Source organism: Tachyglossus aculeatus, chromosome 4, assembly GCF_015852505.1.
Source record: "Tachyglossus aculeatus isolate mTacAcu1 chromosome 4, mTacAcu1.pri, whole genome shotgun sequence".
Taxonomy (NCBI): Eukaryota; Metazoa; Chordata; class Mammalia; order Monotremata; family Tachyglossidae; genus Tachyglossus; species Tachyglossus aculeatus.
This window is the reverse complement of record NC_052069.1, coordinates 96812330-96825658: the sequence shown is the minus strand read 5'-3', so window position 1 is coordinate 96825658 and position 13329 is coordinate 96812330. Positions and strand designations below refer to the sequence as shown.

Genomic DNA, 13329 nt, shown 5'->3' with positions numbered 1-13329 from the left:
TTTATTTTATTTTGTTAGTACGTTTGGTTTTGTTCTCTGTCTCCCCCTTTTAGACTGTGAACCCACTGTTGGGTAGGGACCGTCTCTATATGTTGCCAACTTGTTCTTCCCAAGCGCTTAGTACAGTGCTCTGCACACAGTAAGCGCTCAATAAATACGATTGATTGATTGATCGATCCCCCTCGTCCCCCCTCCATCCCCCATCTTACCTCCTTCCCTTCCCCACTGCACCTGTATATATGTACATGTTTGTACATATTTATTAATCTATTTATTTATTTATTTTACTTGTACATATCTATTCTATTTATTTTATTTTGTTAGTACGTTTGGCTTTGTTCTCTGTCTCCCCCTTTTAGACTGTGAGCCCACTGTCGGGTAGGGACCGTCTCTAGATGTTTCCAACTTGTACTTCCCAAGCTCTTAGTCCAGTGCTCTGCACACAGTAAGCGCTCAATAAATACGATTGATTGATTGATCCCCCTCGTCCCCCCTCCATCCCCCCACCTTACCTCCTTCCCTTCCCCACTGCACCTGTATATATGTATATATGCTTGTACATATTTGTTACTCTATTTATTTATTTATTTTACTTGTACATATCTATTCTATTTTATTTTGTAGTATGTTTGGTTTTGTCTCCCCCTTTTAGACTGTGAGCCCACTGTTGGGTAGGGACCGTCTCTATAGGTTGCCAACTTGTACTTCCCAAGCGCTTAGTACAGTGCTCTGCACGCGCTCAATAAATACGATTGATTGATTGATCGATCCCCCTCGTCCCCCCTCCATCCCCCATCTTACCTCCTTCCCTTCCCCACTGCACCTGTATATATGTTTGTACATATTTGTTACTCTATTTCTTTCTTTCTTTATTTACTTTACTTGTACATATTTATTCTATTTATTTTATTTTGTTAGTACGTTTGGCTTTGTTCTCCGTCTCCTCCTTTTAGACTGTGAGCCCGCTGTCGGGTAGGGACCGTCTCTACCTGTTGCCAACTTGTCCTTCCCAAGCGCTTAGTCCAGTGCTCCGCACACAGTAGGCGCTCAATAAGTACGTTTGATTGATTGATCGATCCCCCTCGTCCCCCTCTCCATCCCCCATCTTACCTCCTTCCCTTCCCCACTGCACCTGTATATATGTATATATGTTTGTACATATTTGTTACTCTATTTATTTATTTATTTTACTTGTACATATCTCTTCTATTTTATTTTGTTGGTATGTTTGGTTTTGTTCTCTGTCTCCCCATTTTAGACTGTGAGCCCAATGTCGGGTAGGGACTGTCTCTATATGTTGCCAACTTGTACTTCCCAAGCGCCTAGTCCAGTGCTCTGCACACAGTAAGCGCTCAATAAATACGATTGATGATGATGATATCTATTCTATTTATTTTATTTTGTTAGTACGTTTGGCTTTGTTCTCTGTCTCCCCCTTTTAGACCGTGAGCCCACTGTCGGGTAGGGACCGTCTCTATAGGTTGCTAACTTGTCCTTCCCCAGCACTTAGTCCAGTGCTCTGCACACAGTAAGCGCTCAATAAATACGATTGATGATGATGATATCTATTCTATTTATTTGATTTTGTTAGTACGTTTGGCTTTGTTCTCCGTCTCCCCCTTTTAGACAGTGAGCCCACTGTCGGGTAGGGACCGTCTCTAGATGTTGCCAAGTTGTACTTCCCAAGCTCTTAGTCCAGTGCTCTGCACACAGTAAGCGCTCAATAAATACGATTGATTGATTGATCCCCCTCGTCCCCCTCTCCATCCCCCCATCTTACCTCCTTCCCTACCGCACTGCACCTGTATATATGCTTGTACATATTTGTTACTCTATTTATTTATTTTACTTGTACATATCTATTCTATTTTATTTTGTAGTATGTTTGGTTTTGTCTCCCCCTTTTAGACTGTGAGCCCACTGTTGGGTAGGGACTGTCTCTATAGGTTGCCAACTTGTACTTCCCAAGCGCTTAGTCCAGTGCTCTGCATACAGTAAGCGCTCAATAAATACGATTGATTGATTGATCGGTCCCCCTCGTCCCCCTCTCCATCCCCCCATCTTACCTCCTTCCCTTCCCCAACTGCACCTGTATATATGTATATATGTTTGTACATATTTGTTTATTTATTTATTTATTTATTTTACTTGTACATATCTATTCTATTTTATTTTGTTAGTACGTGTGGCTTTGTTCTCTGTCTCCCCCTTTTAGACTGTGAGCCCACTGTCGGGTAGGGACCGTCTCTAGATGTTGCCAACTTGTACTTCCCAAGCGCTTAGTCCGGTGCTCAGCACACAGTAAGCGCTCAATAAATACGATTGATTGATTGATCGATCCCCCCCGTCCCCCTCTCCATCCCCCCAGCGTTACCTCCTTCCCTTCCCCACTGCACCTGTATATATGTATATATGTTTGTACATATTTGTTACTCTATTTATTTATTTTACTTGTACCTATCTATTCTATTTTATTTTGTTAGTATGTTTGGTTTTGTTCTCTGTCTCCCCATTTTAGATTGGGAGCCCAATGTTGGGTAGGGACTGTCCCTATATGTTCCCAACTTGTCCTTCCCCAGCGCTTAGTCCAGTGCTCCGCACACAGGAAGCGCTCAATAAATACGATTGATTGATTGATTGACGACTCTCGCGCACCCGGCCTGCTGGGCGCCCAGGCCGCCGGGGTGCGAAACGGTTGCCCGGCAACGGCGAGGACGGGGGAGGTGACGTCACTTCCGTCCATTTAAACTCCAGCTCCTCCTCCCGCTCCCCCCCCCCCCGCCCGCGGCTGGCCTGGCCCGGCCCGGCCGAGCCTGACGGGGACGGCGGGGCTGAGGGCCGAGAGAGAAAAAGAGAGAGAAAGAGAAAGAGAGGAAAAAAAGGGGGCCGCGCCCTGCCGTGCCCTGTTGCCCCCGGGCCGGCGAGGGGAGGGAAGGCGAGGCCGCCCTCCGCCGTCCCTTCCGCGCGCCCCCGGGCCCGGGCCGCAGCGGCGCGAGCATGGCGACGGCCGCCGACTCGGCCGTCCCCCCGCAGCCCCCGCGAGACCCGACGGCCGCCGCCAACGGCCCCGGCTCCTCCGGCTCCTCCGGCCCCTCCGGCCCGGGCCAGGCCCGCGGGCGGCACGAGAAGAGCCTGGGGCTCCTCACCGCCAAGTTCGTGTCGCTGCTGCAGGAGGCCAAGGACGGGGTGCTCGACCTCAAGGCGGTAAGCGAGGCCTCGACACCCTCCCCCCCCCCCCTCCGTTGAGGTCTGATTCGTTCACGCACTCCATCGTGTTGACTGTGAGCCCACTGTTGGGTAGGGACTGTCTCTGTATGTTGCTAAGCGCTTAGTACAGTAAGCGCTCAATAAATACGATTGATGATTGATTGATTGATCGAACGCTGACTGTGAGCGGAGCGCCGGCCTGGGAAGGACAGGCCGGCAACGGAGAGAGACGGCCCCTCCCTGACAACGGCCCCCCGCTCCTCCCCGTTGAGGCCTGATTCGTTCACTCACTCCATCGTGTTGACTGTGAGCCCACTGTTGGGTAGGGACTGTCTCTGTATGTTGCCAAGCGCTTAGTACAGTAAGCGCTCAATAAATACGATTGATGATTGATTGATTGATTGATCGAACGCTGACTGTGAGCGGAGCGCCGGCCTGGGAAGGACAGGCTGGCAACGGAGAGAGACGGCCCCTGACAACGGACCCCCCCCGCCCCCCCCCCCCCCCCCCGTTGAGGTCTGATTCGTTCACTCACTCCATCGTGTTGACTGTGAGCCCACTGTTGGGTAGGGACTGTCCCTGTATGTTGCCAGCTTGTACTTCCCAAGCGGTTAGTACAGTGCTCAGTACACAGTAAGCGCTCAATAAATACGATTGATTGATTGATTGATCGAGCGCTTACTGTGAGCGGAGCGCCAGCCTGGGAAGGACAGGCCGGCAACGGAGAGAGACGGCCCCTCCCTCCCCGACAACGGGCCCCCCCAGCGCTTAGAACAGGGCTTGGCACATAGGAAGCGTGATGAGGAGGAGGAGGAGGATTCATTCATTCAGTCGTATTGATCGTCCCCCTCTCCATCCCCCTCATCTTACCTCCTTCCCGTCCCCACAGCACCTGTATATATGTATATATGTTTGTATATATTTATTACTCTGTTTATTTATTTTACTTGTACATATCTATTCTATTTTATTTTGTTAGTACGTTTGGTTTTGTTCTCTGTCTCCCCCTTTTAGACTGGGAGCCCACTGTTGGGCAGGGACTGTCTCTATATGTTGCCAACTTGTACTTCCCAAGCGCTTAGTACAGTGCTCTGCACACAGTAAGCGCTCAATAAATACTACTGATTGATTGATTGATTGATTGAGCGCTTACTGTGAGCGGAGCGCCGGCCTGGGAAGGACAGGCCGGCAACGGAGAGAGACGGCCCCTCCCCGACAACGGGCCCCCCCCAGCGCTTAGAACAGGGCTTGGCACATAGGAAGCGTGATGATGAATTCATTCATTCAGTCGTATTGATCGTCCCCCTCTCCATCCCCCCATCTTACCTCCTTCCCGTCCCCACAGCACCTATATATATGTATATATGTTTGTACATATTTATTACTCTATTTATTTATTTATTTTACTTGTATATAGCTATTCTATTTATTTTATTTTGTTAGTATGTTTGGTTTTGTTCTCTGTCTCCCCCTTTTAGACTGTGAGCCCACTGTTGGGCAGGGACTGTATATGTTGCCAACTTGTACTTCCCAAGCGCTTAGTACAGTGCTCTGTATACAGTAAGCGCTCAATAAATACGATTGATTGATTGACTGTCTCTGTATGTTGCCAACTTGTACTTCCCAAGCGCTTAGTACAGCGCGCTGCACACAGTAAGCGCTCAATAAATACGATTGATTGACTCTCTATATGTTGCCAACTTGTACTTCCCAAGCGGTTAGTACAGCGCGCTGCACACAGGAAGCGCTCAATAAATACGATTGATTGACTGATCGAGTGCTTACTGTGAGCGGAGCGCCGGCCTGGGAAGGACAGGCCGGCAACGGAGAGAGATGGCCCCTCCCCGACAACGGACCTCCCCATTGAGGTCTGATTCATCATCATCAGTCGTATTTATTGAGCGCTTACTGTGTGCAGAGCACTGTACTAAGCGCTTGGGAAGTACAAGTTGGCAACATATAGAGACAGTCCCTACCCAACAGTGGGCTCCCAGTCTAAAAGGGGGAGACAGAGAACAAAACCAAACGTACTAACAAAATAAAATGAATAGAATAGATATGTACAAGTAAAATAAATAGAGTAATAAATATATATATATACATATATACAGGTGCTGTGGGGAAGGGAAGTAGGTAAGATTGGGGGGATGGAGAGGGGATTCATTCACTCACTCCATCGTATTGACTGTGAGCCCACTGTTGGGCAGGGACTGTCTCTGTATGTTGCCAACTTGTACTTTCCAAGCACTTAGTACAGTGCGCTGCACACAGTAAGCACTCAATAAATACGATTGATTGATTGATTGAGCGCTTACTGTGAGCCGAGCGCCGGCCTGGGAAGGACAGGCCGGAAACGGAGAGAGACGGTCCCTCCCTCCCCGACAACGGGCCCCCCCAGCGCTTAGAACAGGGCTTGACACATAGGAACCGTGATGATGATGAGGAGGAGGATTCATTCATTCAGTCGTATTGATTGAGCGCTTAGTGTGAGCGGAGCGCTGGACTAGGAAGGACAGGCCGGCAACGGAGAGAGACGGCCCCTCCCCGACAACGGGCCTCCCCAGCGCTTAGAACAGGGCTAGGCACATAGGAAGCGCTTAACAGATGCCATCATGATGATGATGTGAGGAGGATGATTCATTCATTCAGTCGTATGGATTGAGCGCTTACTGTGAGCGGAGTGCCTGACTGGGAAGGACAGGCCGGCAACGGAGAGAGACGGTCCCTCCCCAACAACGGGCCTCCCTAGCGCTTAGAACAGGGCTTGGCACATAGGAAGCGCTTAACAAATGCCATCATTATGATGATGAGGAGGATTCATTCATTCAATCGTATTGATTGAGCGCTTACTGTGAGCGGACCACTGGACTGGGAATGACAGGCCGGCAATGGAGAGAGACGGTCCCTCCCCAACAATGGGCCTCCCCAGTGCTTAGAACAGGGCTTGGCACATAGGAAGCGCTTAACAAATGCCATCATTATGATGATGAGGAGGAAGATGATTCATTCATTCATTCAATCGTATTAATTGAGCGCTTATTGTGTGCGGAGCGCTGGACTGGGACAAATCGGCAACAGAGAGAGACGGTCCCTCCCCAACAACAGGCCTCCCCAGCACTTAGAACAACGCTTGGCACATAGAAAGCGCTTAACAAATGCCATCATTATGATGATGAGGAGGAGGAGGATGACTCATTCATACATTCAATCATATTTATTGAGTGCTTACTGTGTGCGGAGCGCTGGACTAAGCGCTTGGGAAGGACAAATCGGCAACAGAGACGGTGCCTCCCCAGCGCTTAGAACGGTGCTTGACACACAGTAAGCGCTAACAAATGCCATTATGATGATGAGGATGATTCATTCATTCGATCGTATTTATTGAGCGCTTACTGTGTGCAGAGCACTGGACTAAGCACTTGGGAAGGACAAGTTGGCAACAGAGAGAGACAATCCCTGCCCAACAACGGGCTTAGGCCCGGGCCATGCATTGCCCGCCTCAGGCAGGACCGGCTCCTCGCCCCCCTCTGCCCCCTCTGCCCCTCTGCCCTCCTCCTCTGACATTGTTTCTGCCGGCCCGGGCCTCGCCATCCCGCCCGTCCTCTGTGCCATGTGGCCGGGGCCGGGGCCTGGGCCGGCGAGCCCCGGCCCGGGGACAAAGAGCCCCCTGCCCAGCTCTGGCCCGGTCCTGCCCAGCCCTGGTCCGGACCTGGCCCTTGTGGCACCGCCGGCTGCGGTGCCCGCCCCGGAGCCCGGCCAAGTGCGAGGCCTCGGGGCTCCCGCTGCCCCCCTGAGGACCACCATTCCCGGGGATGCCAACAAACTTTTTTTTTCCTTTCATCGCAGCCAAACATTTCCACTGGAATAAGAGACTGTCATCCTTGCGGAACCAGGCGAGGGGCAGAGAGCGATGAGTCCATTCTCGGGATGATGTAGCCCAGGGCCCCGGCATCAAGCGCTTAGTATAGTGCTCTGCACACAGTATGCACTCAATAAATACGATTGAATGAATCTTGCCCCCGGGAGCCGAAGTCGCTTCCCCTCTCCATAGCACTTGTATATATTTGTACAGATTTATTATTCTATTTATTTTACTTGTACGTATTTATCCTCTATTTTATTAATGATGCGCCTAGAGCTATAATTCTATTTATTCTGACAGTTTTGACACTTTTCTACATGTTTTGTCTTGTCTGTCTCCCCCTTCCAGACTGTGAGCCCGTTGTTGGGGAGGGACCGTCTCTTTATTTTGCCGACTTGTACTTCCCAAGCGCCTAGTACAGTGCTCTGCACACAGTAAGCACTCAATAAATACGACTGAATGAATTAATGAAGCCGCTGCCCCGAGCTTGGCTCCGGGAATGCTTGGAAGGTCCCCGGGAGCGAGCCCTGGCAGCCCATCCGTTCCACAGGCCACTTGGAAAGGTGCCACCCGCAAGTGGCACGGGGGCCATTTGAAATTCCACCGGACACTGATTCCTTGATGCCGCTTGGTTCTATTTATAAGGTACCCCAGAACCGGTTCCGAAGCCGCAAAGTATCCGAAGCCAGTCCCTGCTCCAGCATCTTCCCGATGCCCCCCGACCCTTTCTTTAGAGGCTCATTGGGGGAAACCGTGCCACCCTCCTCCCCTCTAGTCGACATGCCCTTTGGGTCTAATGTAGCCTGACTAGAAGAACGGCCCCTCGCCAGCGCTTCCCAACTGAATTAGCCTTTTTACAGGAGGATGAGATGATCCATTAGGTTTGGTACCAGTGGATTAATGTGTAACCAGAATGTCGTAAATTACTAAGAAATGGGGTCTTGGTATTCCATTTGAAGATTTTTTCCAACTTGGTTTCGACCCTGGGAAAAATCCGTTAGGAGGCTTTTGTTGTCATCACCTTCCCGATCGTGGAGGTGCAAGGCAGATCTTGGAGTCAGGTGCAAAAGTAAGCCTTGGTTTGGCCCCCAGGCTTTAGCCCCTGCCCTGTGCCAGAGGTGGAGGTTGGACATTCACACGTGCTATTGACTAGTCGTAAATGCATTCGAGTGCCCACTTGGTATGGTACACTGTACTAGGTGCTTGGGAAGTACAGAATAAAGAAGTGACATGTCCCCCGCCCACACAGAGTTTACACTGTAATGGGGGAGTGTCTTGCAAAAAATACAACATCACCTCTTCCTTCTGTGAACTTGTACTCACCCATCCGTTTTGCTGTGGGCACTTTTGAGGCCTCTCGGGTCATGCTCTGTAAGGGTGGGCAAGAGGATTTATCTCCCCTGAAGAAATAGCTAGTTGTTATTTGCCATCACTGGCAGGGTCCGGAGAAGGACAGTAGTAATGGCAAAGAGACTTGGGAGGTGTTGGGGAAGAGAGGCAGTTCTAACGTCTGTGTCAATTTTTTAAAAACTTTCACTTTTGCTCCCCCCACCCCTCCTTAAAGCACTTGATATTCACCCCACAGCACTTAAATGCACAAATCCATATTGCTCCGCTCACCCCCTCTTAAAAGCACTTTATATTCACCCCAAAACACCTATGTACAAATCCATAATTTATCTAAATGTCTGTCTCCCCCTCTAGACTCTAAGCTCCAGACGGGCAGGGACTGTCTACTTTCTCTCTCTCATATTGAACTCTCCCAAGTGTGTAGTACAGTGCCCTGCACACAGTAAGTGCTCAGTAAATACATGGATTCCTGGAGTGGATGTCATGGGTGCAGAGCTCTTTGCAAAGTTGGGTAAGATGAAAGGCATGTATTAGTCTTTGTGACGTGAGCACCAGAATCAATATTAGTGTGTCTCTGAACCCATTGATTAATACTGAAATTTTCAGCAGTGATTTCAGCAACCTGGAAGTACTTGGAGTATTATACATTGAAATTTTATAAGCATAATTAAGTTGGGAGGCTAGGATTTCTTCCAGGGTCTTAGTTTTGGGCTTTTTTTTTTAAAGATTATTGATGTGCTTATTGTGTGCCAGCCATTGTACTAAGTGCCAGGGTAGGTACAAGATAATCAGGTTGGATGTAGTCCATGTCCCATATGGGGCTCACAGCATTAATCCCCATTTTACAGATGAGGTAACAGGCCCAGAGAAGTCAAATGACTTGCCCCAGGTCATGCGGCAGGCAAGTGGCAGAGTCAGGATTAGAACCCAAGTCCTCTGATTGCCCGGCCCATGTTCTTTCCGTGAGACTTCCCTTTGCCCACAGAAAGTATGTGAAAGACAAAGTAGTCCTGTTTATAAAGGGCTCCGGGACCCATTCCTTTACTGTTGTTAGCCAGGAAGTATTAACTTCAGATATTTCTGTGTCGCCTAGGGAAAGGGTTTTAAAATGTTCTGTTCTTGGACGATGTAAAAGTAATCTTTCCTTTGCATACTGCTCCAGTTCAGATATTCACCAGATTTTATATTTAATCCCAAAGCACTTTATAAACACTTAATCCAGAAACCCTACGAACAAGTAATGAATTGTTCCTGTGCCTCAAGGTAATTATTTTGCCCAGGACCCTAAGATAAGGAGAGCTTGACTGAGTTGGGAGTAGTAGTACTAGTAGTACCTGTGTCTCAGATGGCCAAGCTTAACAAGTAGTCATCTTTAAAATGGCATTGGTGCTTGGTTGAGAACAGGGCTTTCCCCAGTGTCCTCTCACTTGTCGCTACCAGTTTTAAAATTTCAAGTGAGTGGACCATTCTTGACCTCAGAGAAACGTGCAGCCCATGTCACTTTGCTTCTTTATTCTTACTATTGGGCTGCTTCAACATCCTTCACCCAATCTGCCCTCTTCTGCTAGTCTTGCCTTTTCTACACACTTCTCATCTTAAACAGCAGTGATTTATATTCTTGGTATGGAAGGTATGCCCATTGTACTCCACTTGAACAGGAAAAATAAGCATGGCACAGCCCTTTGAACAATGCTTTTTTTTTCAACTCCTTCAACAGAACTTTTTTTGGGGATTGAAAAGTCTGAGAAAGGTAGATCTACCCAGATTGTAATAAATCTTGGGAAGTACAAGTTATGTTGCCAACTTGTACTTCCGAAGTGCTTAGTACAGTGCTCTGCACACAGTAAGCGCTCAATAAATACGATTGAATAATAAAAATGTTCAGAAATTGATCGTGGTGAAATAAGTGCCTTCTTGATAGTGCACCTGTTTTGAAAGATTATAGCTCCAGAAAGAAAATATCTAAAGCATTAAGTTCACAACTTAGGCAAACATTCTGTTTATCTCTAGATTTAACAGACCCAGGAAGTGGAGCATGACTCTGCTAGTTAAACAATTTGAGTCAGTGTTTTTTGTTTGTTTTGTTTTTTTTATTCCCCTGAATAATCTCTCCAGGTTAAGTAAAGCAAAGCTAAACATTCAGCTTCTTGTATGTGGGATTTATGACTGAAAAGATTGTTCCTTAAGGAATATTATTGATGGATTGGATTGCTTTGGATTTTAGGCCAGAAGGGGGCCTGAAAGCAGGAGCAAAAGAAATTGGGAAAGGAAGGGAGATGGTGGGTAGCCCACTGGGGTGGTGTGATGCTTTCTTCCCAAGGTCCTGGTTAGTGAGGAGGGTTGCCTGGGGTGAGTAAAGGGGATGAAGGGCCCAGATAGGAGATTTGGTGGACATCCAGGATGGAGTCCCATTACAAGGTACCAGAGAAAATGCCAAACTGATTTGCTCCTGGGCCAGAGTGACAGTTGCAGGAGGGGGTAACTCAAAGTGGTGGTGCAGCCATGGAGATTGACCCCTCTGCTGCCTCTGACCCTGGCCGTAAACTCTGATGAGCCAAGTTCGTGTCCAAACCCTACCGTGATCCTAATTGGGGTTGTTTTGAGGTGATTGACAGGTTAATTTTTGTGTTTTAAAAAAATTACTCTTTGATTCTAGGTATTTGGTTTGGGCAATTTGTTCTTTCCCAAGAGGAGCAGTTACTTTATATTCTTCCCCCAGAAATCTCTTCAAATTCAGCCTTGCATATAGCCACTCACCTGGCTGGGGTCAGGGAGAATTTGTGCTGGACCAGAGTAAAGGAAGCTCATGCCATTCATCTTACTATCCATGGACCTTCTGAGAGAGGGTGGATGATCCTGTAATGGTTGAATTCTGGGTCTGTCCTTGCATCTCCAGCACCTTTACAATAGAGAGCTCAAAAGTGATTTCTCAGGGTTTTTCATTTTAACAACAACTTTACTGATGGTAAAGGGGAAATACCCTTCCAGTAGGTAAGGGGGCATGGGACTATTCCCCTTATTTTGCAGAGAGAATTAAAGGTGGTATCACTTGCCACTTTATGTTGCCAACTTGTACTTCCCAAGCACTTAGTACAGTGCTCTGCACACAGTAAGCGCTCAGGAAATACGATTGATGATGACTTGCCATGGCCATGTTAAAATCGGAGTGCTGCAATGTTTAGGTGCTTAGGTGTTCTCTATGAATTGATTTTGTGGGGTTTCTTAAAGCACTGGGCATGCGGCTACCATCTTTATTGCTGTATTGTACTTTACAAGTGCTTAGTACAGTACTCTGCACACAGTAAGTGCTCAATAAATATGATTGAATGAATGAATACTGTCATATATACACTTTTAGAAAGGTGCTTGTGAAAATAAAATTGACTGGTCTTTAGCACTGTCTCGCTCCAGTGCTCCACCTGAACTGCCTGACCCTGCTCCCAGCCTAGTGCTTCGTTCCTGGGAAATGCAGAACAGTGAACCCTCACCTTTTATTTCCATGTCACACCTGTCCTTCCAGCGCCAACATTTCTTTTCTTTAAATGCCTCCCTTTTGTTCAGGCCCAATGTTGGGACAGAGTCCTGAGGCCGAGGAGAAGCTGAAGGGCAGGGAGCACGCTGACCCTCCCTCTGTTAGGGATTCACAGACTCCTTTCTCTCCTGGTTCTCCTTTTATCTCTCTGGCCGTTCCTTCTCAGTCTCCTTGGCGGGCTCCTCCCCCTCCCATCCCCTTACTGTAGGGGTCCTCAAGGGTCAGTTCTTGGTCTCCTTCTGGTTTCCATCTGTACTCACTCCCATGGTGAACTCATTCACTCCCACGGCTTCAGCTACCATCTCTACGCTGATGACACCGAAATCTACATTTCCACCCCTGTTCTCTCTCCCTCCCTCCAGGCTCGTATCCTGCCTTCAGGACATCTCCATCTGGATGTGTGCCCGCCATCTAAAACTCAACATGTCCAAGACTGAGCTCCTTATCTTCCCTCCCAGACCCTGTCCTCTCCCTGACTTTCCCATCACTGTAGACAGCACTACCATCCTTCCCATCTCATAAGCCCGCAACCTTGGTGTCATCCTTGAGTCTGCTCTCTCATTCACCCCACACAACCAATCCATCACCAAAATCTTCCTGTCTCACCTCCACAACATCGCCAAGATCCACCCTTCCCTCTCCATCCAAACCGCTACCTTGCTCGTTCAATCTCTCATCCTATCCCGACTAGATCACTGCATCAGCCTCCTTTCTGATCCCCCATCCTCCTGTCTCTCTCCGCTTCAGTCTATACTTCACTCTGCTGCCTGGAATATCTTTGTACAGAAACACTCAGGGTATGTCACTCCCCTCCTCAAAAATCTCCAGTGGTTGTCTGTCAAACTTTGAATCAAGCAAAAGCTTCTCACTCTCGGCTTCAAAGCTCTCCATCACCTCGCCCCTTCCTACCTCACCTCCCTTCACTCCTTCTACAGCTCAGCCCGCACACTCCAGTCCTCTGCTGCTAACCTCCTCACTGTGCTTTATTCTCACCTGTCCCGCTGTCGACTCCTGGTCCTCGTCCTACCTCTGGCCTGGAATGCCCTCCCTCCACACATCTGCCAGACTAGCTCTCTTCCTCCCCATACTGAGCTTTACTGAGAGCTCATCTTCTCCAGGAGGCCTTCCCAGACTGAGCCCTCCCCCTTTTTTCCTCTCCTCCCCCTCCTTCCCTCCTCATTGCCCCCTCCCTCCCTCTACCCTACCCCCCGCCCCTTCCCACAGCACATCTATATCTGTACATATTTATTACTCTATATATTTTATTAATGATGTGTATATAGCTATCATTTTATTTATTCTGATGGTATTGATACCTGTCTACTTGTTTTGCTTTGTTGTCTGTCTCCTCCTTATAGACTGTGAGCCCGTTGTTGGG

At 48.4% G+C, this 13329-nt stretch overlaps 1 protein-coding gene across 1 annotated transcript in view; it reads left to right on the top strand.

Moving 5' to 3' along the window:
• Positions 1-2851: 2851 nt before the first annotated feature.
• The window catches only part of E2F5 (E2F transcription factor 5), a 24366-nt gene continuing 13888 nt past the window's right edge, over positions 2852-13329 (top strand). The window contains exon 1 of the mRNA XM_038745207.1: positions 2852-3204. Coding sequence (XP_038601135.1) covers positions 2998-3204 — 207 coding nt within the window. The 5' untranslated portion in view covers positions 2852-2997. The remainder of the gene's footprint in view (positions 3205-13329) is intronic.